This window comes from Bubalus kerabau, chromosome 9 (genome assembly GCF_029407905.1).
Source record: "Bubalus kerabau isolate K-KA32 ecotype Philippines breed swamp buffalo chromosome 9, PCC_UOA_SB_1v2, whole genome shotgun sequence".
NCBI lineage: Eukaryota > Metazoa > Chordata > Mammalia > Artiodactyla > Bovidae > Bubalus > Bubalus kerabau.
In genome coordinates this window covers 103322849-103349874 of record NC_073632.1, presented here as the reverse complement: position 1 = coordinate 103349874, position 27026 = coordinate 103322849, and the positions used below count along the sequence as shown (strand labels likewise).

The 27026-nt window shown below is 44.5% G+C and overlaps 1 protein-coding gene across 2 annotated transcripts in view; it reads right to left on the bottom strand.

Moving 5' to 3' along the window:
* SYTL3 (synaptotagmin like 3) overlaps positions 1 to 27026 on the bottom strand; it is a 96427-nt gene that overhangs the window by 50630 nt on the left and 18771 nt on the right. For both annotated transcript variants that reach the window (XM_055536113.1, XM_055536114.1), the window contains one exon: positions 12290 to 12354. In XM_055536113.1, coding sequence (XP_055392088.1) covers positions 12290 to 12354 — 65 coding nt within the window. The remainder of the gene's footprint in view (positions 1 to 12289; positions 12355 to 27026) is intronic.

Sequence of the window (27026 nt, the reverse complement as noted above, 5' to 3'; positions counted from 1 at the left end):
AGCCACTATGGAAAAACAATATGGCAGTTCCTCAAAAAATTAAATGTAGAATTACCACTTGATCTAGCAACTCCAATTCTGGATATAAATACAAAAGAAGTGAAAGCAGGGACTTGAAGCATTATTCACAATAGCCCAAAGGTAGAAGCAACCCAAGTGTCCACATATAGATGAATGGATACACAAAATGTGGGCTATATATACAATGGAATATCATTCAGTCTCACAGAGGAATAAAATTCTGATATATGCTACAACATGGATAAACACTGAAGACATGCGAAGTAAAATAAGAACAAATATATTATGATTCCACTTATATGAGATACTTAGAGTAATCAAAATAATAGAAACAGAAAGTAGAAAGGCTGATGGTCAGAGGCTGCAAGTGAGGAGTAAAAGGGATAGAGGGGATGCTTAATGGGTAGAGAGCTGCAGTTCTGCAAGAGGAAAATGTTCTAGAGATGGATGCTGGTAATGGTTAAAGAACAATGAAAATTTACTTAATGCTATGGATCTGTATGTAGAGAAATCTGTACACAGGTCAAGAAGCAACAGTTAGAACCGGGCATGGAACAACAAACTGGTTTCAAATTGGGAAAGGAGTACGTCAAGGCTGTATATTGTCAACCTGCTTATTTAACTTCCATGCAGAGTACATCATGTGAAATGCCAGGCTGGGTGAAGCTCAAGCTGGAATGAAGACTGCTGGGAGAAATATCAATAACCTCAGATATGCAGATGACACCACCCTGATGGCATAAAGTGAAGAAGAACTAAAGAGCTTCTTGATGAAAGTGAAAGAGGAGAGTGAAAAAGCTGGCTTAAAGCTCATCCTTCAAAAAACTAAGATCATGGCATCTGGTCCCATCACTTCATGGCAAATAGATGGGGAAACAATGGAACAGTGACAGACTTTATTTTCTTGGGCTCCAAAATCACTGCAGATGGTGACTGCAGCCATGAAATCAAAAAAGACTTGCTTCTTGGAAGAAAAGCTATGACCAAACTAGACAGCATATTAAAAAGCAGAGACATTATTTTCCCGACAAAGATCCATCTAGTCAAAGCAATGGTTTTTCCAGTACTCATGAACAGATGTGAGAGTTGGACCATAAGGAAAGCTGAGCGCTAAAGAATCAATGCTTTTGAACTGTGGTTTGGGCAGGACTCTTGAGAGTCCCTTGGACTGCAAGGAGATCCAACCAGCCCATCCTAAAGGAAATCAGTCCTGAACATTCATTGGAAGGACTGATGCTGAAGCTCCAATACTTTGGCCACCTGATGCAAAGAACTGACTCTTTGGAAAAGATCCTGAAGCTGGGAAAGATTGAAGGCAGGAGGAGAACGGGACGACAGAGGATGAGATGGTTGGATGGCATCACTGACTCGATGGACATGAATTTGAGCAAGCTCTGGGAGTTGGTGATGGACAGGGAGGCCTGGCGTGCTGCAGTCCATGGGGTCATAAAGAGTCAGATACGACTGAGCGACTGAACTGATGGAACTGTACACTTTAGTTAAAATAGTAAATTTTATATTATGCATATTTTACAACAATGAAAAAATGAATGAGGAGTTTGCAATTTAAAATGATTTATTGTTTAAGTATATATGTGTCTGGCCTTTTAAAAAAATGTATTCATATAAATAGTTCAATGTCCAATTGTCAGGATAGTCCCTGGAAATTACCCTAATCAGTAGTCTGGTCTAAACATGCAAACATATGAGTTCTTTTTTTAAAATTTAATTTTTATTGGAGTATAGCTACTTTACAATGCTGTGTGTTTCTAGAGTAGAGCAAAGTTAATCAGCTATAAGTGTGTGTGTGTATATCTCCCCTCTTTTTTAAATTTCCTTCCCATTCAGTTCACCAGAGAGCACTGAGTAGAGTTCCCTGAGCTATACAGTCGATTCTCATTAGTGATCTATTTTATACACAGTAATGTATATACGTCAATCCCCAAATCCCCATTCATCCCACCCCATCACCTTTTTCTCCCTTGGTGCCCACATGTTTGTCCCCTACATTTGTTGTCTCTACTCTGGCCCTACGAATAGGTTCATCTGTAGCATTTATCCAGATTCCACATATATGCATTAATATATGATATTTGTTTTTCTCTTACTTTACTGTGTATGACAGTCTCTAGATCCATCCACATCTCTACAAATGACACAGTTTTGTTCTTTTTCATGGCTGAGTAATATTCCATTGTGTATGTATGTACCATATTCAGTTCAGTTCAGTTCAGTCGCTCAGTTGTGTCCGACTCTTTTCGACCCCATGAATCGCAGCACACCAGGCCCCCCTGTCCACCACCAACTCCCGGAGTTCACCCAGACTCATGTCCATCGAGTCAGTGATGCCATCCAGCCATCTCATCCTCTGTCTTCCCCTTCTCCTCCTGCCCTCAATCCCTCCCAGCATCAGAGTCTTCTCCAATGAGTCAACTCTTGGCATGAGGTGGCCAAAGTACTGGAGTTTCAGCTTTAGCATCATTCCCTCCAAAGAAATCCCAGGGCTGATCTCCTTCAGAATGGACTGGTTGGATCTCCTTGCAGTCCAAGGGACTCTCAAGAATCTTTTCCAACACCACAGTTCAAAAGCATCAATTCTTCGGCACTCAGCTTTCTTCACAGTCCAACTCTCACATCCATACATGACCACTGGAAAAACCACAGCCTTGACTAGATGAACCTTTGTTGGCAAAGTAATGTCTCTGCTTTTCAATATACTGTCTAGGTTGGTCATAACTTTCCTTCCAAGGAGTAAGCATCTTTTAATTTCATGGCTGCAGCCACCATCTGCGGTGATTTTGGAGCCCAAAAAAAGAAAGTCTGACACTGTTTCCACTGTTTCCCCATCTATTTCCCATGAAGTGATGGGACCAGATGCCATGACCTTCATATGAATTCTTAATTCAGAAATCATATTCAGTTCAACTATTTCACCTGGGTTTCCCATTGTCTTCATTTAAATAGGAAAAACAATGATGGATGGCAAGTTGGTCTTGATAATTCGGGACCAAAGATGTGGGCTACGTAGACAGTCTCACAATGAGGAGGTGGAGGACAGAGCATGGAGGATGTGGGACAGACAGATGCACAGCAACGGTCCTGGGAGGATCGCTGGGGCCCAGAAAGCAGCAAGAGAACTCTAGTCTCTTTGTGAATATTTGAGATACATATATATATATAGGGTGAATTGATAGTTTCAAAGAAACTTGGACAGTCTAAACAATTCAATTTTTGAGTTGCTGCTGTGGACAAAGCCAAAGGCATCATGAAATCAAAGATGACTAAATTAAAGAACATACCCCCGGAAGATTATCACCTAGAAACACGGGGTGCAGACAAAATGTCTGAAGGTCAAGCTCTTACATCACTGCATCAATCATAATCTGACTTGATAGCTTCTGTTCTAACTGGTTTAAAGAGACCAGTCCAAAATCTGTCAGGGATGTGACAAGGAATCCAATCAGGGAAACTGACTTCTGAAAATCATCTCAGCACACTCTTTTGTGGGTACCGATTTTGTCTTTTTCTCCTAAAGAGAGTAGGGAGGAGAAAATATCCGGAGTACAATGCCACATTTTCTTGAAGACAAAAGCATATGCAAAATTGTATACGTGAAAATAAACAGAATTTCATAAAGACACACTCAAGAAAGTAAGCACTAGATACTGCATTTGTAACTTACAGAAAACTTGACGGAATCACCTTTGTAGAATCCTCTTAAACTGTGGGGCAAGGGCTTTACTGAGCCAGCCAACACAGACGTGACAAGGGCAGGCCTTGGGATAGTCTCCACACGTTTACTGGTACCCACTTCCTTTAATTCACAAGCCTGAGTGTTTCAGGCCTACACAGCAAGTCGGATGCTCTCATGATGGCCCTCAGATCGGATGGACCACATCCAAGAATAAAACTCTGAAAAGTCACACGTAGAACTAAATCACATTCACCACTGAGAAGGGGAGTGAAAAATTATTTCCCTTCATAATCATGAGGGAATCCTGGTTAGTCATATAGTGGATCCCCGAGACCATTAACAGAGGCTCTGTTATCCGTGCAGCCTTCCTACATGGTTTCCCCAATTATCAACAATACAGTGAAAACCACAATATATTGTTTATATATCACATTTGATCATTTTTAAACTTGAAAAGTATTAGTGTCGTGAGCTTTCTGATTTTAAGCTCAGATAACAAGTCATGGCTGTAAAAAATTAAGAACACGTGCACACTGCTGTATTTAAAATGGATCACCAGACCTACTTACTATATATCACATGGAACTCTGCTCAGTGTTAACTGGCAGCCTGAATAGGAGGGGGTTTGGGGAGAATGGACACATTTCTATGTGTGGCTGAGTCCCTTCCCTGTTCACCTGAAACTATCACAATACCCCAATACAAAATAAAGTTAAAAAAAAAAAATTAAAAGATAAAAGTAAAACATGTGCATGTACAACAAGGAGCCAGAAGAGGGCGCTGTCTTTATACACTTAGCAGATGTCAAAAAGTAAAGATGAGTTTCAGTTTGCTTTCCAGTTACTAATGGTCTAGAAAAGTTCCATCACCATTGTTCATTAAATGTGCTACTTCACCACTGCCTCTCAAACTTTAAAGTGCATAAGAAGAATTACTTGGGGACGTGTTAAATATACTGATCCCCTTGTCCACAGGTTCCACATCTGTGTTCAATCAACCTTAGGTGGAAAGTTTTCAAAAAAACAAAAATTCCAGAAAGTTCCAAAAAGCAAAACTTTTGAATTTGCAGTGCACTGGTGACTATTTACATAGTACTTACATAGCACTGGGTGTTTAAATCGTCTTTAGATTCCTTATAAGTATATGGGAATATCTGTATAGGTTACATGCAAATGCTACACCATTGCACATTAGGGATCTGAGCATCCTCAGTTCTTGGTACCCAAGGGATACTGGACCAAAACCCTCGCAGTTATCTAGAGATGTCTGTATATACTCTTGGGCCTCACTTGATCCCACTGAATCAGGAACTTTGAATTTAATATGAAATAGCGCTTAGCTGACCCTGGAGCAGGGGCCTTGGAAGCCACATTAAAGCCCTCTGCACAGAGGCTGCCCAGTGCCTGAGGGTGGAGCGGGAGGTAACAATCCCAGAAGCACAGGCAGCTGCCTAAAGACTGTCCTTGAACGTCCGTGCGTCTTGATCGTTCTGATACACCACCGACGAACCGTGACTGCGACATTTAAGGAATTATTTTAAGACAACACAACTGTATCAACAACAACATCTTAGAGAAAAAGCCAGTCTATCATCAGGAAAAAAAATGTAGGGAAAACAAGATATTTAAAATACTTTTCATATCCTCTCCCTGCAAAATGGAGAATGGCAGCTGATATTTTTTGTTTTTAAATCTTTTTAATGGTTGGAAAATTAGCACAAACTGCCACACTTAATACTTATTACTCTTTATTGGGTTATTACTTACACCTTGTCTGTTCTCCAGGAAATCTGGGGAACGTTTATCTTAAGTGGTACATATCCAATAGTGGCCATTAAGAGAGGTGAGTAAAGCGTCTGAGAAGGAAATGGGGTGACAGAGGAAATAATGATTCCTGGAATTACTCCAATTGACATTAACGGTAGCTGCAGGTTTCTGAATGCCAACAAGGAGAAGAACTCTAAGTTTTCACTCTTAGCCGCCTACCCAGTGCCACCACTGGTAACGGACACTACTGCATACGGCAGCTCCATCACCTCCAAACAGCTCGGTCCTTGCTTCATTTGCTCACCGCTCCTGCCCTCAAAGAATTCAAAGCCTGGGTGTGACATCCACATGGCCAACCCCCCGGGGCTCCGGCTGGGGTACGAGGTGAGCAGCACGCAGAGCTGTGTGACTCAATGGCCCTGGGTTACTAGCCCATGGGAAGGAGACGGTGGGGCAGATTGTACAGACAAAACTGATGTTTGGGAGAATTACATTAGAGCTGGCTTCCTGATGCATTAACAGCTGAATGCAAATAAGCCATAAAGTTAGAAGAAAGTAAATATGGATGGGTATATAACAAACGGCACGGGGAGGAAGGGCTCTTGGAGCATAAAAGAAATTACACAGGAAAAGGTAGATCTGACAATCGACAAGGGAAAAAAGTCTGTATGTCAGAAAACATAAAGATACATATGCAATTAACATGACCATAAAGGGCAAGTACACTTAACATGAAGAACACCTACAAAAGGTCAAAAAGGTAGAAAATATTCAATCCCATTAGTCATTACAAGAATTCAAAGAAAACAGCAAGCGACTACTTTGGACTACCAATGTGGTTTTACAAGCGACAAAGCTGTTGTTTGTTTTTAAGGACAATTCGTCCTGCGAGACGGGTACACCCTTTCTGAAGGCAGTGTTCCCAGCCTTTCATCTGGTCCTTCTGCTTCTAGAAATACTCAGAGGCATGCCAAAGGTTCATCTACAAGCATGCTCACTGCACTTTTATTATTTTTTATACTATTTAAAATATTTTAATAATATTACAAACCCCCAAAATTGTAACAGCAAAACTAGAAATTCCCTAACTTTATAACAATAGCAATTTGGTTAAATAAATACTGCCACATTCCGAGACAAACATATTAGCTCTACTCACATGAAACTGCCTCTACTCAATTTTTTTATTTTTAACCCAAGAGCATCAGTTCCTTATGGTTTAGTCTAAATGCTCTTTTAAATGCGTACATATAGTTACACAGTTATACATACACACTCAACCATGGATACATATATTCAAAGAACAGAAATGATATGCACTAAAGGTAAACAGTTGTCAGGGTGAGGTATTTTGAACATGGCTATGTTTTTCTTTGTTGTTTAACCTTTTAAATGAATGCATATTAAGTTCACATTCAGAACAAAATCACAAAGGTAACTTGGAATCATGTTCGAGGGATGGGATGATTTAACGGGGGCCAGAGGGTGACGAGGGGGCCGTTCCTGGGCCTGAACATGCCGGGGTCACGTGAATGCACACGCGTTTCCCAGAGTGGAATCTGGAAAAACACATCAGGCATCTCAAGTGTTCACACTTCTGACCAGTCATTCTCCTTCTAAGAATCTAATGAACAGCGATGCCAAGATGCCTGTATAGGATATTCACTGCAGAGTCATCTGTTACATGGCAATTTGACTACAGTGATACACTTGCAGACGAGAGGGAACAAGCTGATAAATGGTGGTACGTTCATCTGATGTATTTTACGCAGTCATTGGTGTACGTTGGAAGAAGTCTTATAAGAGCATAAGGACAGGTTTATGCTAAGTTGAATTTTAAAAGACAAAAGCCTATATATATAGTCTGATCATTAACACATTAAAAACCTGCTTAGTCTGTGTGTGCCCCCACATGTACAGGGTCACCCAGAAAGGGGGCCACGAGAATGTGTGCGTGCATGTAACTAACAATAGTGTTGACCTGCAGTGGACTTATTCTTGCCTTTGGCATACTGTTCTGCGCTTCCCAAATATTCTGCCATGAACTGGTGTTACTTCTATAACCAGAAAATACCATTTTTAAAAGAGAAAAGATATCTCCTTCTTCACAGAGTGGAGGATGGGGGAAGCAGGTGGAGGCATGGGGATGAGCTAGGATCTGCAGCCTTGGAAGTGAGAACGAAAGGCAGGAGGAGGATTCCAGAGGCTGGGGTGGTAGAAATGTCAGAATTGTGGAAGCCAGCCTCCTGAAGGGCCCTGTGAGTCTTGTCTCCTGAGTCACACCCTTACGTAGTCCCTTCTGCCCTGAAAAGAGCTGACGTATGGGACACAGCAGAAGTGTCAGGGCGTGACTTCTGACCCTCGGCCATAGAGATATTGACGGAGACAGAAAATAGGAAATAGAGTAGATGTTATGAGGGGCTTTGAGAGGGGAGACTGAGGGATGATAAATTCTGGAGAAGGATGGTAGTGATGGTAGCCAAACAAATGCATGTACTTAATACCACTGAACTGCATAGCTAAATATGGCTAAAATGGTTAATATTTCATCACAACATTTTTTAAATACGAAAACGCAATGCAGAGCTCTGCTTTGGCCTGTCTTGCGTCCCTTGCCCCATGGGAAGCCAGCTGCTGTGTGGGGGGACCCTCAGGAGCCTACTGGAGGGGTCCAGGGGTGAAGGAACCCCACCCCTCACCACCAGCAGCACTAACTGGCCAGGTAAGCGTGTGAGCCCCCAGAAAGCTGATCCTCCAGCCCCAGGCAAGCCTTCAGCTGAAGACAGAAATCATACGAAGTGATAAGATTGTTTTAACCCACTAAGTTTGGGAGCAATTTTTTATCCAGTAATAGATAATTAATGCCTAGAAAGAGGCACCGATTTGAGCCGTCTCATCCCCTTTTGAGGTTTAAGCCACCCTCTTGTTTTCCTAGCTTCCACTTAGGATTTTGAAGGTTGGAGAGAGCTGAGTTCACACTGTTACAACAAACACACTAGGTAATATGCAGAACCACTGTTTCTCAAACACATCAGGAGCTTAGATTCCCTAGCAGGGCCCAGCAGGGAGAGGGAGGGCTTCTCTGGTAGTTCAGTGGGTAAAGAATCTGCCAGGTAAAGATTCCTGGGTCGGGAAGATCCCCTGGAGAAGGGATAGGCTACCACTCCAGTATTCTTGGGTTCCCTGGTGGCTCAGACGGCAAAAATCCGCCTGCCGTGCAGGAGACATGGGTTTGATCCCTGGGTTGGGAAGGTCCCTTGGAGGAGGGCATGGCACCCACTCCAGTGTTCTTACCTGGAGAATCCCATGGACAGAGGAGCCTGGCGGGCTCCAGTCCATGGGGTCGCAGACAGTCGGACACAACTGAGCGACTAAGCACAGCCCCCAGAGAGGGCGCGAGAAGGAGGGGCCTCACCCTGGTCTCCATCAGATCCACGCGGCAGGCGGCCTGGCCGTGTCAGCTCCCTGCAGCCACATCTCTGTGGCTCCCTCACGGTCTCTTTTTGCTTTTCCAGGCCCTCCAATAACACCTCTCTAACCGAGTCCCTCAACTCTGTCTCTTCAAATCAGCGCATGGCCTCTGTTTTCCTACCTGGCCCTCATCTGATGGGAGTGCCCCAACTCAGCTCAGTCTCTTTGAGGGGCACGGACAGGTGAGCTGGAATTCCTGCCTGTCTGGATAACCCTGCAGCAGCCCCCTTGCCAACCTGTCTCCTCCTGCCCACCTGTGGTCAGGCGCATGGTCTTCCTCACGACCCCCCACCCCCCACGCAGCACTTCTCTTCCTCTCTCCACGCCTTATGAGCCCAACTCGACTAAAATCAGGCCACAGGAAGACAAGGCATCTCAGCACTGAGGACGCATTGCAGGAAGGAAGGATTCGCTTTCTCTTTTGCGTCCTACTTTGGGGAAAATGAAAATGACATAAATTGAAAAGGACGATTCATGCCTAGGCTGACTTGCATTATTCTAATTTTTTTTTTTTTTCTTACTGATGGTTTCATTCTGGTGGAAAAGTTGCTGGACAAGGAAGAGAAACCCAGGAAGTTGGTATCACTTCTTTCCTCTCCCCCTTTTTAGGCCTTAGGTTATCCTGGTGGATTGACCTACTTCTCCTCACTTAGAGGAAGAATGCTGAAAAGATGAGGCAGCAACATGTGCATGCACACACACACACACACACACACATGCACACACATGGTCTGGCCTGCAAATCAACTTCCCTACCTGAAATAATGATACCAGAACTACCAACAACATACTAAAAAAAATTCCAGGATGTCTTCACTGAATTGGTTTTGAGAAATAACAGAAACTTCACTCCCTAAAGACTTATTATTTATGAACTAGGACTAGGAGTGAAAAAAAATGAGAACTTATATACCACCTGAAGAAGCCCCTACACCTTCCAACCAAAAAATATTTTCAAGGAACAAAGCAATAAACAAGACGACTCCACGTGGCCATGCTTGCTTAGATGGTGTACTGGGTAGACACAGGCTGATGGCCCTCAAGGAGCAAACACTGCTTGGAGGATGAAAAAAATCTTAGATATCGCAAGAGTTTGTGGTCTGCTCCAAAAGGTTTCCATACACAAAGACGAACTTTCCATGCATATATAGCTATGCAACATATCTGTGCTGTTAAACTTTCAGGAACGGGTAATATTTGGGAAACAAAGTGTTGATAAGGCTGTTTGTAGCCTGGAAAGAGGACACTAATGAAAAATGGATGGAGAAACACAGGTCTAGATAAAAATCATACACACTTGCTACTTTTTTTTTTTTTTTTCCAGCTTGAACAATCCCATCAGTGTTGCACATTCCTCCAGATTTCTAATAAATTCGGCAGAAATGTCACTTTTTCTTCAATAAGCAGAGTCAGGAACGTAATTCAGGGGAGAATTTGCTGCCAACTAAACCTCAGTTCAAGGCACTTTTATTAAAATAAAAGTGGAGTATCAGCACTCTAGACGAATGACTCCCTTTATGTGTCAACATGCATGCACTTTAGCTAAGGCTAAACAGCTTATTTCTCCACCTCAGATCGTGACTGTCTCCTCCCGACCACCCACAGTGTCTGCAGCCACCCCACCCCCTCTAGGTCAGCCCAGGCTCCCTGGGTGCACTCCTCATGGTCACACATCACAGAGGAGGGTGACACCCGTGTCACTGAGACAGGAGGCAGACAGGCCCCCGGCTGAACAGCCAGAGTTCGTCTCGTGTGGATAGACGCTCCCAAGATGAGGAGCAAGAGAAGAACTGAGTCCTGCTGCTTAGATAGGAGATAAAAGACCACATGTTCCTCATTCTCGGAGTCCAGGAGACCTTCCTGACTACACACTTGCAGAAAGGCTCCTTGGAGGTCAAAAAGGGAACGGGTGTCACCTAGTGGTAAGTGAGGTCAACTTCCCAGAGGCCTCTTCGCTAGACTCATCTTGGCTAAGAGATGTGCGCACACACGGGAGGACCCTGAGATAAACCAAAAACTGACTCAGAACCAGGCAAGCAGGACAACTGCCCAAAGGAACCCTGGAAGAAACACCCCATATGTTCTGTTGTTCAGTCGCTCAGTTGTGTCTGACTCTGTGTGACCCCCTGGACTGCAGCACGTCGGGCTTCCCTGTCTTTCAATACTTCCCAGAGCTTGCTCAAACTCACGTCCATGGAGTCCATGGTGCCATCCAACCAGCTCATCGTGTGTCGCCCCCTTCTCCTCCTGCCTTCAATCTTTCAAGTGATTCAAACTACCACGAGGGCACAACTCAGAGTCCACGTGTATGTGTGTCCACACGTACCCTTTCTCCCCCTTTCAGACACTTTACTTGCTTCGCTGCTTTCTCTCTCTGTGGAAATACATCTCTACACAGCTGATGGGCCAGGGCCTGGTCACTGGCCCCTGGGGGTCTAGCGGCTGGGATTTGGGGCTCTCGCTGCTGCAGCCGAACTTCGGTCTCTGGCCAGGAACCGAAAACCAGCTCCAAGCCTCCACAGGCCGGGGCCACCTGAGATCATCGCCTCCACGCCCAGGTGGGGGGCATAGCTCTGTGCTTTATTCTGACCACATGTAAATACACCTCTGTCTGATAAGTTATCCTCTCATCTGCCCAGACCGCATCCTCTCACGTGACACTTCTGTAACCAAAGCATGTCCTGTTCTCTCCAAGGCCTTGACACCCAGCTACTAATGACACCATTATACCAACTTGGCTAGTGCTTTTAGACATCTGGGGTGCGGAGACCAGACACACACTCGACACAGATAATCACATGTGCTCACATCAGAGTCACCAGAATCTGTTAAATTCTAACACAATTCTCTCACTGTGGTCTTCAGTGATTCATTCCATCATTTTGATCAATTATCATAAACAAGGTTTGGGGCTGTAAGGAGCGAACAGGATTTTAAAGGCAGAGTGTCTGCTGATGGAGGCAAAGAAGGGCATCAATGATGATATAATACGGGGCACTTTTAACAGTTACGGGAGAGATGCCCAAGCCGGTGTTTGGGAGGAAGGAGACATTACTCCCAGGGTAGAGGTCAGGGCAACTTCACAGAGAACAGGCACGTTCTAGCAGGGTTAGAGCTGGGGTAAGTGTGGGCACAGAGGGAAGCCCCAGAAGCAAAGGTGGTGGACCACATGAACTGAGGGCCAAAGACAGGAACATTCAGACAAAAGGAACAGGAGGACCAGACAGAAGCCCATATACCACACCTTTTTAAGTTTTTCATATTAAAAAGTCTTACCACCAAATATTTTTAAACTAGGAATATATTTCACTTCAGCAAACATTTTAAGAGCATTTACCTTCCGTTGGAAATTTCTTGGCTCGTTCCTCGAAGAACCAGTCTCCAGTTTTTATTTTCACATTTCTGGAAAACAAGCAGAAAGGAAGCCTCAGAGAGTGATGTGGGTGGTGCTGTATTTGACTCATACCAAGTAGGGAGATAATATCAAAATATTAGTCTAGCAAAAGAGCTCAGAGTTCAAATTTCTGGCCCAGACCCCTAACTATACAGATTTCCCATAGAGGTTAAGGGAGTTGACTGGAAAGCAGCAAAGCTACAAAAGGAATATTATATTCCTATTCTGAAAAGGAATGTTATATATCAAACTGAATCATTTTACTATACATCTGAAACAAATACATTATAAATCAACTATGCTTCAATAAAAATAAGTAAAAATAAATAGAAAGATAATATTGAAATGAGCAACAAAGCTGGAGTTTCTACTTGGGTACGTTTTATCCCTGTACATATTACCATGTAATATATACATAGTAACATATGTGTTTAACCCATACACAATAAATACACAGGGAGAAACAAAATTGCCATCAAAACGACCAGTTTATCACATTTATGGTGGGGAACAACGGTGTGAAGGATAACCAGAGAAATTCAATGTTGTCTGTTCAGCTAAGCGAGATCATCCTTGGGTTATGGTGAGGTTAGTTTGAGTTAACCACAACATTTACCAAGAGCCAGCAGAGCGAATTCAGCTGAGAAGTTTCCTGGGAGGACCTGAAGTCTGGGACATGGATCAGTGGGCTTCACTGGAGATCCCGGGACCACTTGAGAGACAGCAAAAGTGACCTCTCGCTGGGCAGCAAGTCTGACAGCGGCTCCCTGGGCATGTCTACGTCCCTGTATCCCCTCCTGTCCTACTTATAGGCAGAGCAGTGCAGGGACTTTGTATGGCCACTGCTCAAAACTGAAGTCCCAAAGCATGTTAGCTCCCAGAGCATGTTAGCTCTTAATAGCTTCCAAGTTTCCAAACTTCTGAAGAAACCACCCTCAACTTCATAGAGCCTCAGAAAGCCAGAACTGTCAATAGCCTTTCAGGATATAAGAAGTTAAACACACAGACACTATAAATTATTGACATTATTAAAATCATCTGCTATAAAAAGAAGTATCAATTCCTAGGTTATGCAAGTTTCAGAAACATTAAAACGTCAACTTTTGTCAAATTCTCTTCTATAAAGTATCAGCTCAGTTCAGTTCAGTCGTTCAGTTGTGTCCAACTCTTTGCGACCCCATGAATCGCAGCACGCCAGGCCTCCCTGTCCATCACCAACTCCCGGAGCTCACTCAGACTCACGTCCATCGAGTCAGTGATGCCATCCAGCCATCTCATCCTCTGTCGTCCCCTTCTCCTCTTGCCCCCAATCCCTCCCAGCATCAGAGTCTTTTCCAATGAGTCAACTCTTCACATGAGGTGGCCAAAGTCCTGGAGTTTCAGCTTCAGCATCATTCCTTCCAAAGAAATCCTAGGGCTGATCTCCTTCAGAATGGACTGGTTGGATCTCCTTGCAGTCCAAGGGACTCTCAAGAGTCTTTCCAACACCACTTTTAAAAAGCATCAATTCTTCGGCGCTCAGCCTTCTTTACAGTCCAAGTCTCACATCCATACATGACCACAGGAAAAACCATAGCCTTGACTAGACGGACCTTTGTTGGCAAAGTAATGTCTCTGCTTTTGAATATGCTCTCTAGGTTGGTCATAACTTTCCTTCCAAGGAGTAAGCGTCTTTTAATTTCATGGCTGCAGTCACCATCTGCAGTGATTTTGGAGCCCCCAAAAATAAAGTCTGACACTGTTTCCACTGTTTCCCCATCTATTTCCCATGAAGTGGTGGGACTGGATGCCATGATCTTCATTTTCTGAATGTTGAGCTTTAAGCCAACTTTTTCACTCTCCACTTTCACTTTCATCCAGAGGCTTTTGAGTTCCTCTTCACTTTCTGCCATAAGGGTGGTGTCATCTGCATATATGAGGTGATTGATATTTCTCCCGGCAATCTTGATTCCAGCTTGTGCTTCTTCCAGTCCAGTGTTTCTCATGATGTACTCTGCATATAAGTTAAATAAGCAGGGTGACAATATACAGCCTTGACATACTCCTTTTCCTATTTGAAACTAGTCTGTTGTTCCATGTCCAGTTCTAACTGTTGCTTCCTGACCTGCATACAAATTTCTCAAGAGGCAGATCATCCCCATGGAAAAGAAATGCAAAAAAGCAAAATGGCTGTCTGGGGAGGCCTTACAAATAGCTGTGAAAAGAAGAGAAGCGAAAAGCAAAGGAGAAAAGGAAAGATATAAGCATCTGAATGCAGAGTTCCAAAGAATAGCAAGAAGAGATAAAAAAGCCTTCTTCAGGGATCAATGCAAAGAAATAGAGGAAAACAACAGAATGGGAAAGAGTAGAGATCTCTTAAAGAAAATTAGAGATACCAAGGGAACATTTCATGCAAAGATGGGCTCGATAAAGGACAGAAATGGTATGGACCTAACAGAAGCAGAAGATATTAAGAAGAGGTGGCAAGAATACACAGAAGAACTGTACAAAAAAGATCTTCACGACCCAGATAATCACGATGGTGTGATCACTGACCTAGAGCCAGACGTCCTGGAATGTGAAGTCAAGTGGGCCTTAGAAAGAATCACTATGAACAAAGCTAGTGGAGGTGATGGAATTCCAGTTGAGCTATTTCAAATCCTGAAAGATGATGCTGTGAAAGTGCTGCACTCAATATGCCAGCAAATTTGGAAAACTCAGCAGTGGCCACAGGACTGGAAAAGGTCAGTTTTTATTCCAATCCCAAAGAAAGGCAATGCAAAGAATGCTCAAACTACCGCACAGTTGCACTCATCTCACATGCTAGTAAAGTAATGCTCAAAATTCTCCAAGCCAGGCTTCAGCAATCTGTGAACCGTGAACTTCCTGATGTTCAAGCTGGTTTTAGAAAAGGCAGAGGAACCAGAGATCAGATTGCCGACATCCGCTGGATCATGGAAAAAGCAAGAGAGTTCCAGAAAAACATCTATTTCTGCTTTATTGACTATGCCAAAGCCTTTGACTGTGTGGATCACAATAAACTGTGGAAAATTCTGAAAGAGATGGGAATACCAGACCACCTGATCTGCCTTTTGAGAAACATACACAGAGCATGTATGAATTCTGGCAACAGAATTTTGATAGTCAATATCATTCAGAGCCAAAAACATGTGAAACGTGCAGTTGTGACACATTTGGAGAGAAGGGGAAACGCTTTCACGCATGAATCAGAAACTCAGGAATCTAATCTACTAAACTGACACAAAACACGTGTAGGAGAACATAGCAACCCCACACAAGTTTCCCCTCTGGTACTTAAGACAAGCAGAGGGTCAAAACACAGGGAAAGTTTCGCGGGATAAGTGGGGTGGTGAATTCAATTGCTCTATTTCTGAGGATGCTTCCTCCATCCTTATAAGCAGGACAAAATCTAAGCATTAGGATGAGGACAGCAGGAGAGAAAAATCAAATATGGAAGCAAAGAAGCCTCCCTCTGATTAATAAACTTCACTTCCTGACTTGTTGTGCGAGTTGGACTATAAAGAAAGCTGAGAGCCGGAGAATTGATGCTTTTGAACTGTGGTGTTGGAGAAGACTCTTGAGAGTCCCTTGGACTGCAAGGAGCTCCAACCAGTCCATCCTAAAGGAGCTCAGTTCTGGGTGTTCATTGGAAGGACTGATGCTGAAGCTGAAACCCCAATACTTTGGCCACCTGATGTGAAGAGCTGACTCATTTGAAAAGACCCTGATGCTGGGAAAGATTGAGGGCAGGAGGAGAAGGGGATGACAGAGGATGAGATAGTTGGGTGGCATCACTGACTCGATGGACATGAGTTAGAGTAAACTCCGGGAGTTGGTGATGGATAGGGAGGCCTGGAGTGCTGCGGTTCATGGGGTCACAAAGAGTCCGACACGACTGAGTGACTGAACTGAACCTGATTTGTTTTCCTGGGGGTCATGACCCTTCCAACTCATCTAACTCTCTCAAATCCTCCAGCCTGTTACCTGTGACCAAAAACATTTATATATGAGACAGGTGCTGTGGGTGGGGCAAGGGCTCAGACCAGACAAGAGATCAGAGCTAAGATCTCTGCAGCAACTCAGTCCATGACTCTGTAGGCAGCTGAGCCAGCCAGAAACAAGCTGTCACTGAGGAGTAAACACACCTGTCGATACACAATCACAAAAAAGGAAGAACAGCTGAGGGGACAGAGGAGCAAATGGTGAAAATGCCTGAATAAACATTTTTATTTTATTACAGTTTACAACATTTTATTAAAAAGTCTTCTTCTAGCCCTGGTTTCAGAACCTATACAAGAAGCAGATAAAGTAAAATATTAGTATCTTCCAGTGCTAGGCATCTGATGCAACCAACTAACCCTCTTACAGAATCCCAATGGATTACTTGTGAAATTCAAGCACAAGCTTCCTTGGCAGGGATAGATTTGGACACAAGCCCACAGGTCTCTTGGGTTTATCTGTGACTAAAGAACGGAAGGATAGAAGTACCACAGTCCTAAACCATACAGTGACAAGCACTTCTTGCGTTTGAGGCTATTTCCTTTGAGAACTAGACTGCAGCCCTATCTCCACAAACACTTTCTGCAGAATCAGCTGTTTCATGAACAATTATTCCCTAATAGCTTTCATAATGGCTCCCTGTCCACACAAATCCCAGGCTTTATAAGGAGGACCATTTATGGGTCTTACTGTCTAAGGCAGAGGTGAGCAGATCTCGCTATGTCTCTGTCTTCATTAGGGCCAACTCAGTGTAGCCTGACTCACAGGAACCAAAGGAATTTCTCCCCCAATGACTCGATCAGAATTTGGCTATGAAAACTTCTTGGAACATTTTCAGAGCCCAGCAAGAGATTAACAGTTTTAAATTTCTCTGGTAGAATCACAACTTGCCTCCTTAAAACTCTTTCAGTCACCTAATAAATACATCTCAGAAAGCAAACTCCAGGGGTGGTGGAGGGAATAAAAAGTCTAGAGTCAGACCTGAGTTCTGCGTCTGACTCTCCACTCACTCTGCAGGGGGATCACTGTAATTATAAATGCCAAGCACGTGGTACTGCTCTTAACAAACTGCTGGGGGTTCCAGCATCCATTTTCATAGCCTTGAACTCCACTAATGCTGTCATTTCATTAGCAAAAGAGAAAACTGTTGAAAAGCACTTTGCAAATTTTAGCATGCAAATGTTCAATAATGCGATGAACAGAGGACCCTAATGGAAAAAGATAGTTTGACCTTATCACTATTAGCAAGCAGTGAGCCAAACAGGCCTGCTAGACTGCATCTTTACTTTGCATTCAAATTACTCGCACCTGCAGGTCGGCAAGCTGTCACGTCCATGCTTTATATTCCAAGAGAAGTCAGCACGGTGTTCCCAGAAATTGCTAAATGTATTTCCACCATTCAGCAAACAAGAGGTAGGAAATTCGTCTGCATGCCAGGATTCTTCCAATCCTTTAAGACACACCCCTCCCAGGCAGACCTGCTCTCTAACCAGCACCCTGATGGCAAGGAAGCTTCAAGAAAGTCTTGGTGGCTTATTAGACAGACAAGCTACAAAAACTCCAAACAAAGAAGCCAAATAATGTAAAACCAAGCATCAACTTAATTTCTTTGCACTAGCTTGTCCAATCACTTGGTAATTCCCAGCTTAAATGGTCCTATGCACCCATACAGTTGAAAAAAAATTTTTTTTACTTCAAATAATCTTATATCTAAGGCAGTTTTAGTTACAAAGCAAAATAATGAGGTTTTTTTTTCGTTTGTTTCTACCAACCAGCTCAGTTGATCTGATTTCAATGTTCTTACAGGAAAAAAAAGACTGATCGTTGTGATTAAATCCTAGGTAACTAGGAGAGAAGTCAGAATCAAGATAAGATAAAGGAACGATTTTAATCAAGTGGCTACCATAGCTTCCTGCAAAACAGGAATAACTCTACTTGGCCGCTGAGAGGAGGCAGGTCCCCTCTGTGTTAAATTCAGCGCTGTATCCACAGCCCCAAGCACAACTTAGAGACACAGTGGGGCCGGTGAATAAATGTGTGGACTGGTGAATAATGAACATCCCCACCCCTGCAGGCAGCATCCTGGGAACTGAAGGGATAAGATGGGACCAACATAGATGGAGCCCCAGTGGCACCGAGGTCTGACGTTTGTCACGCTTTCTGAATGTGTAGGGGCAGGGGTCACAAAGTCAGGCACCAAGCAGAAACCAGATGAAGAGAGAAGGTGAGAGATGAGACAAGAGGGTGGGCTAGGCGCTATGGTGAGCTGGAGGACCCATGCCCTACTTTAAGGCATTAAAAGGGCAAATATTAGACACTGAGCAGGACAACAAAATAAAGCCTGTGGGCGCTTTGCTGCCTGTTGGCCACTAGTTTGCAGTCCCTGGTTTGTTACATCAGAAAATGAGTCAATGAAATAATTCTACTGTAGCTGGACAGTGCTGCACTCCTTAAAGCCTGGAAAACAGAAACCAGGTTAAACACTGTGTAGCACCCTGTCTTCCCTACAGATCTAAGAATTGGCTCCTCCACCACTCCACAAAGACAAGGAGCAAGGGCTCTGTCGGTAAACCCCCAACCTGGTGGTCTGAAGACAACGCAGAACCTCTGACAAAAGGCTGCAGACAGGAGAAAGAGCCCTGCAGGCCAGGAACGGCTACTCAAGGTGCATCACTGTGGGAACCAAGGGAAGTTTCAGAAAGCAGTCGTCTTCAAAGGCATTTAAGTAAGACCTGCCGCCTCTTATGAAAAAGGGGGCTTCCCTGGTGGCTCAGACAGTAAAGAATCTGTCTGCAATGCCGGAGATCTGGGTTCGATCCCTAGACTGGGACGATCCCCTGGAGAAGGAAATGGCAACCCACTCCAGTATTCTTGCCTGGAGATTTCCATGGACAGAGGAGCCTAGTGGGCTACAGTCTGTGGGTTGCAAAGAGTCGAACACAACTGAGAGACAAACACTCTCTTTCCTTCTTTTCTATGAAAAAGAAACAGAAAGACTTAAGGGAAAAGCCAACAAGAGACAACACACTAGAATCAAGGAAGATTCAGGAAACAATACAAACGCAGAGCAAGCTGTTTTACCAACAGGAAAGAGCAGAATTGAGAAGCTGGAGAATTGAATCAATGACGCCAACTCAGTAAGGATGCCTTCCCAGAACACAAAAGAAAAAGACAGTGAACGCTGAGGGATAAGGAATATAAATGGAAGTGAAAGAGCAAGACCAAGCTAGGTTATCCCGAATAAGCCAGGCCAAGCAGCATTAAAGAATAGTCAGAGCTGACCGAAGAAAATGTTACTGAGTCAAAACACAAGCAAACCCCCACCTCACACCCATTAGTGCTGCTGCTGCTAAGTCGCTTCAGTCGTGTCCGACTCTGTGCGACCCCACAGATGGCAGCCCACCAGGCTCCCCCGTCCCTGGGATTCTCCAGGCAAGAACACTGGAGTGGGTTGCCATTTTCTTCTCCAATACATGAAAGTGAAAAGCGAAAGTGAGGTCACTTAGTCGTGTCCGACTCTTAGCGACCCCATGGACTGCAGCCTACCAGGCTCCTCTGTCCATGGGATTTTCCAGGCAAGAGTACTGGAGTGGGGTGCCATTGCCTTCCCCGCACACCCATTAGTAACTACCATTAAAAAAACAAACAAACAAAAAAAAAAACAAATGATAAAAACCCAGAAGACAACAGGTGAAGAAACTGGAAGCCTTGAGCACTGTTGGTGGGAACGTGAAACAGCCCAGCTGTTGGAGACTGTATGGTGGGTCTCAAAAAATTAAACACAGAATTACCATGTGATTCAGCAGCCCCACTTCTGGGAATACACCTGAAATTATTGAAAGCAGGGTCTCAAAGAGATGTTTGCATACCCACTATTCACACCAGCCAAAGGGCAGAGCAACCCAAGCACTCATCAGCAGATGAACAGACAAAAGGTGATGCATACACACCCAAGAACGTGAGGGCAGCCTTAAGAAGGGAGGAACTCTGCAGCGTGCTGCATCACGGGTGAACCCCGAAAAGCGTGTGCTTAGTGAGATGAGCCAGACACAGACAGACTGATACTGTGTGAGTCCACCTGTGTGAGGGGCCCAGGGGAGCCCGAGACAGAAGGATGGATGCGGGCAGAGGGGCAGGGGAGGGAGGGAAGAACAGGGAGCTGTTGGATGGAACAGAGTTTCAGTTGTGCAAGATGAAAAAGCCTGGAAGTAGGCGGTGCAGATGGTTGTACCATAACACGCAGGTTACCAGGTTGGTTTGCCCTACGTGCAGTAAGCTGAGACGCTGAAGTTTGCAGCAAAGCGAGGGTTTATTCGCAAGGCAACCAAGTGCAGAGAGAGGGAGCAGGCCTCAGATCCACCTCCCTGACGGCAAGGGGTTCAAAGTACTGATGGGATGAAGACTAAAGCGGCAGGGGGTCTGGGCGTGCAGAGTGTGGGGAAGGGCGATTGGAAAAAGGTGGGCTATGGCCATTGTGCGCAGGCGCGTAACTAGGTTCCAGGCCTCTGCTCTTGGGAAGATGGAGACACTCACCACGATCTTGGGGGCAGGGGTGGAGTTTTTGCCCTCTGACCTCAAAAGGTCACGGGGACCCTCACGCATGCACAGTTGGCGGGTCAGTGGGCCTATCCAATCTTAGCCAATTAAGGTCCAACTGGAGGCCGCTGCAGAGAAGGCAATGGCAGCCCACTCCAATACTCTTGCCTGGAAAATCCCATGGATGGAGGAGCCTGGTAGATTGCAGTCCATGGGGTCGCTGAGTCGGACACGACTGAGCGACTTCACTTTCACTTTTCACTTTCCTGCATTGGAGAAGGAAATGGCAACGCACTCCAGTGTTCTTGCCTGGAGAATCCCAGGGACCGGGAAGCCTGGTGGGCTGCCGTCTATGGGGTCGCACAGAGTCGGACATGACTGAAGTGACTTAGCAGCAGCAGCAGAGGCCGGTGACTCCCAGTTCCTGGAAAACAACTCACTTGGCAAATATCTCACTGTTTAGGACAAGAATGGAAGGCGTGTTGCAACCAGAGAAAGCCAACACGCAACAAGGAAGATGCAGCATAGCCATAATTAATTGAAATTTAAGAAATAATGGAGGGCCTTCCCTGGTGGCACAGGGGCTAAGAATCCATCTGCCAATGCGGGGAACAAAGGATTCGATCCCTTGTCTGGGAAGATCCCACATGCCACAGAGAAACTAAGCCCCTGTGCCACAGCCCCTTAAGCCCGTGTACCCAAGAGCCTGTGCACAACGAGAGAAGCTAACCGCAACTAGAGAAAGTCCATGTGCAGCAACCAAGACCCAGAGCAGCAAAAATACATAAAACATTTTTAAAAAGATAACAGTGGGTATGGACGACCTTGATGAGTGAAGGCTGATGAAGTGGGTTTGACTAATGATTACCCACAGTTTCAAATGCCATTAAACTGTACACTTAGCCTTAGCTATAATGGTAAATTTTATGTGTATTTCTCCACAATTAAAAATAGTTAAAAAAACAACAAGCACATCCAAGGCACAGCCAGCTCTGGGGAACTCTCCTTAATCCACGAAAATCAGTGTGGAGACTCAGACCCAGGAAGATTTTAGAAACTGCTTTCAATTACAAGGATTCGGAAAAAACCCAATATGCTTCTAGTACCTAAAATCCAGATGATCAATAAAGAAAAATAAAGCTAGTCTCCAGTGTGTCTGTCACAGTAGATTCCAAAGGACAATGATAACACTTTAAATGAACTTAAAGATGGAAAGTTGGGACCTGAGATTTTAAAACCCAGTGAAGTCCTATTGCTGTGTTGAAAATGATAGCCGACAATGACCTGCTGTATAGCACATGGAACTCTGCTCAAAGCTCCATGTACTATGTGCTATGGAATTTTCCATGTGCACATGGAACTCTGCTCAAAGTTGTCTGGCAGCCTGGATGGGAGGGGAGCCTGGTGGAGAGCTGATAGATATGAATGTCTAGTTCTTCATCTGAAACTGCCACCACAATGTCTGTTAATCAGCTACACCCCAAAATAGTTTAAAAAATGAATAAAACCCAGGGAAGTCCTTACTCATGAGGAAAGGCTATCGAAGGCATCTTCAGATAGGCAATGGCTTAAAACACCCACCACCCACATGCTCTTCTGAGAAGAAAAATCTTTGAAGAGACACTTCAGTTGACTGAAAATGAATCAAAATAAAGAAACTCCAAATTGGGAAATCAGGATCTCAGAGATATCTGCATTCATGAAACAGTGCAGGAGTAGAATCATCTGAAATAAAAAAATCTACCCATGACGTCTGTTTGGCACTGGAATACACTCTTGGGCTGATCTATGGATGTGCGTCTGTTATTGTGTAAATTCCTATGAACACACGACTGGAAAGGGCCTACAAGACTGTCTGGTAGCCCTCCACCCCCAGTGTCCATAACTCTCAGCTACATTTCAGCCCAGAGCTCAAACCAAGGCAGCACTTCACCAGCACCTCGAGTGCCAGCCTGGAAAAATGGCCTCCTGGCACTGACCTTCCTGTAGGGTGAAAAGGTTCAGCTGAACTGAGTGAGTGACAACTTCAAGTCTGAACTTAAGGATACAGGAAGCTTACTCATTGCAAAAAGGTTTCTTGAAGCAAGACCTGCCATGACTGACCATAGGAGAAATCAACTTCAACAAAAGGGATGACACTCAAACTATTGTGTAAATATTCCCTTTCAGATCAGATCAGATCAGTCGCTCAGTCGTGTCTGACTCTGCGACCCCATGAATCGCAGCACGCCAGGCCTCCCTGTCCATCACCAACTCCCGGAGTTCACTCAGACTCACGTCCATTGAGTCAGTGATGCCATCCAGCCATCTCATCCTCTGTCATCCCCTTCTCCTCTTGCCCCCAATCCCTCCCAGCATCAGAGTCTTTTCCAGTGAGTCAACTCTTCGCATGAGGTGGCCAAAGTACTGGAGTTTCAGCTTTAACATCATTCCTTCCAAAGAAATCCCAGGGCTGATCTCCTTCAGAATGGACTGGTTGGATCTCCTTGCAGTCCAAAGGACTCTCAAAAGTCTTCTCCAACACCACAGTTCAAAAGCATCAATTCTTTGGTGCTCAGCCTTCTTCACACTTCCAAAAAGTACCCCTCAAATTTCCACTTTTTTACTGTATCTTTGGTAACAGAAGGCTTCAAAGACTATTAAGTCATTCGTACCCTCATTTGGCCAATGGATAAAAAGCAAATGCAAGAAAAAGAAATGCAAAAAGGCAAAAATGGCTGTCTGAGGAGGCCTTACAAATAGCTGAGACAAGAAGAGAAGCTAAAGGCAAAGGAGAAAAGGAAAGATATACCCACATGAATGTAGAGTTCCAAAGAATAGCAAGGAGAGATAAGAAAGCCTTCCTCAGTGATCAATGCAAAGAAATAGAGGAAAACAATAGAATGGAAAAGATTAGAGATCTCTTCAAGAAAATTAGAGATATCAAGGGAACTTTTCATGCAAAGATGGGCACAATAAAGGACAGAAATGGTATGGGCCTAACAGAAGCAGAAGATATTAAGAAGAGATGGTAAGAATACACAGAAGAACTATACAAAATAGATCTTCATGACCCAGATAACCACAATGGTGTGATCACTCACCTAGAGCAAGACATCTTGGAATGTGAAGTCAAGTGGGCCTTAGGAAGAATCACTACGAACAAAGCTAGTGGAGGTGATGGAATTCCAGTTGAGCTATTTCAAATCCTGAAAGATGATGCTGTGAAAGTGCTGCACTCAATATGCCAGCAAATTTGGAAAACTCAACAGTGGCCACAGGACTGGAAAAGGTCAGTTTTCATTCCAATCCCAAAGAAAGGCAATGCCAAAGAATGCTCAAACTACCGCACAATTGCACTCATCTCACACGCTAGTAAAGTAATGCTCAAAATTCTCCAAGCCAGGCTTCAGCAGTACGTGAACCATGAACTTCCAGATGTTCAAGCTGTATTTAGAAAGGCAGAGGAACCAGAGATCAAATTGCCAACACCCTTTGGATCATCAGAAAAGCAAGAGAGTTCCAGAAAAATATCTACTTCTGCTTTACTGACTACACCAAAGCCTTTGACTCTGTGGATCACAACAAGCTGTGGAAAATTCTTAGCAGAGATGGGAATACCAGACCACCTGAACTGCCTCCTGAGAAATCTGTATGTAGATCAAGAAGCAACAGTTAGAACCAAACATGGAAAAACAGATCGGTTCCAAATTGGGAAAGGAGTACGTCAAGGCTGTATATTGTCACCCTGCTTATTTAATTTCCATGCAGAGTACATCATGCAAAATGCTGGGCTGGATGAAGCACAAGCTGGAATTAAGATTGCCAGAAGAAATATCAATAACCTCAGATATGCAGATGACACCACCCTTATGGCAGAAAGCAAAGAGGAACTAAAGAGCTTCTTGATGAAAGTGAAAGAGGAGGGTGAAAAAGTTGACTTAAAACTCAATATTCAGAAAACTAAGATCATGGCCTCTGGTCCCATCACTTCATGGCAAATAGATGGGGAAACAATGAAAACAGTGAGAGACTATATTTTTGGGCTCCAAAATCATTACAGATGGTGACTGCAGCCATGAAATTAAAAGACACTTGCTCCTTGGAAGAAAAGCTATCTCCAAACTAGACAGCATATTATAAAGCAGAGATATTACTTTGCCACCACAGGTCCGTTAAGTCAAAGCTATGGTTTTTCCAGTAGTCATGTATGGATGTGTGGAGAAGGAAATGGCAACCCACTCCAGTGTTCTTGCCTGGAGAATCCCATGGATGGAGAAGCCTGGTGGGCTTCAGTTCATGGGCAGCAAAGAGTCAGACATGACTGAAGCAACTAAGCAGCCATGGTTGTGAGAGTTGGACTATAAAGAAACCTGAGCGCCAGAGAATTGATGCTTTTGAACTGTGGTGTTGGAGAGGACTCTTGAGAGTCCCTTGGACTGCAAGAAAATCAAATCAGTCAATCCTAAAGCAAATCAATCCAAATATTCATTGGAACGACTGATGTTGAAGCTGAAACTCCAACAGTTTGAGTCAGCATTCATCCCCATGGTATTCCTTGTCCCTGACTGTGTTCATTTCCCTCTCTAAGCTTGACCAACTTCCAGAAATGCTCCCACCGGGTGCTCTGGGAAGTCACCTTGAGCCAGTTTAGGCCCCCGCCCCTTCCCCTGGGCCCCCACGGGTCCTGAGCAGAAAACCTGCCCAGCAGGCAGGACCCTCAGCTGTCTTCTGGACCCTCAGCCCAAGCCCAGGGCCAGCGCTGCTCACAGGCCCTCTGCACTGACCACAGCAGTCTGAACACTGGTTTTGCTTTCTTTAAAACTGCTACCCTAGACTTTCCTTTTGCTTGATTTTAAAACCTATGTTTTCCTCCTGTTCGCACAACAAATCCACTTCTTGAGGGATGGATCTCAGGCTGAAGAAGAAGCAGGGAGAAGAAAACGATTGGGGTCGAAAACCTGTCCAGGTCCCAATTAAGACTGTCAAAGACTCTCACACTTCACCAAGCCTTTTCTTTGGTTTGACCCCCTAGACTGGACGGCAGCCCAGAGTGGACAAAACTAGAGAGGGTAGAAAGCTTCAAAGAAAGGAAGCAAAGGGGGGGAAGGTTGTTATAAATTACTTAGCTCTCTCGCCGTACAATTTCCTGCGTCAGTTCTCTCACAGCAATACAATTATCTCTTGTATTTTGAAAAACATCCTTATTTCAACACCAGGAAGCTGGGGTTTTAGAAATCACACCTCAAGAGCTTAGAGGGGTTCAGTTACAATGCCCCAGGGCACAGTGCTCTCCAGGGCAGAGATTTCAACATGGCCCCCTTCCTGGGAGGTTGCCTCAGCCCCTGTCCTCCTGTTTTGATTTTTAGTTTCCAGTTAACCACTAAAGGGGCTTCCCTTGTGGCTCAGCTGGTAAAGAATCTGCCTGCAGTGCGGGAGACCTGGGTTCGACCCCTGCATTGGGAAGATTTCCTGGAGAAGGGAAAGTCTACCCACTCCAGTATCCTGGCCTGGAGAATTCCATGGACTGTATAGTCCATGGGGTCGCAAAGAGTCAGACACGACTGAGCGACTTTCACTTTCACTTTGAGACTTCCCTGGTGGCTCAGATGATAAAACGTCTGCCTACAATGTGGGAGACCAGGGTTCAATCCCTGGGTCTGGAAGATCCTCTGGAGAAGGAAATGGGAACCCACTCCAGTACTCTTGCCTGGAAAATCCCATGGACAGAGGAGCCTGGTAAGCTACAGTCCATTGGGTTGCAAAGAGTCAGACACGACTGAGCGACTTTGCTTTACTCACTTTAACCACTAAAAGAAGTGCTGAAGAATTTACTACCTTGTGATACAGTATTTATCATCAGTGTTTATCAACCCAGTACATATGGTTAGCTGAAGAGGGTCTTAGGACCTTCCCTCCTCTCTCAAGAGCCCAGGACCTGCTTGAGCACAAGTGCAGCCAGGCCTGGCTCACAGGAATTCTTTCTCTTTCCCTCTCAAGCTAAGAAAAGCCTGAAGGGTGCTGGCTTTGACAGACTGAGGAAACCTGATATGTTTGGAGGTGACTCTGGCCACGTGGATGTGACGTGACATGCTGTTTCAGAGAGGGGTGCTTCCTAAGCAAGGCAATCTGGTTGAACGACCTGCCTTTGAATGAGTGATTGATG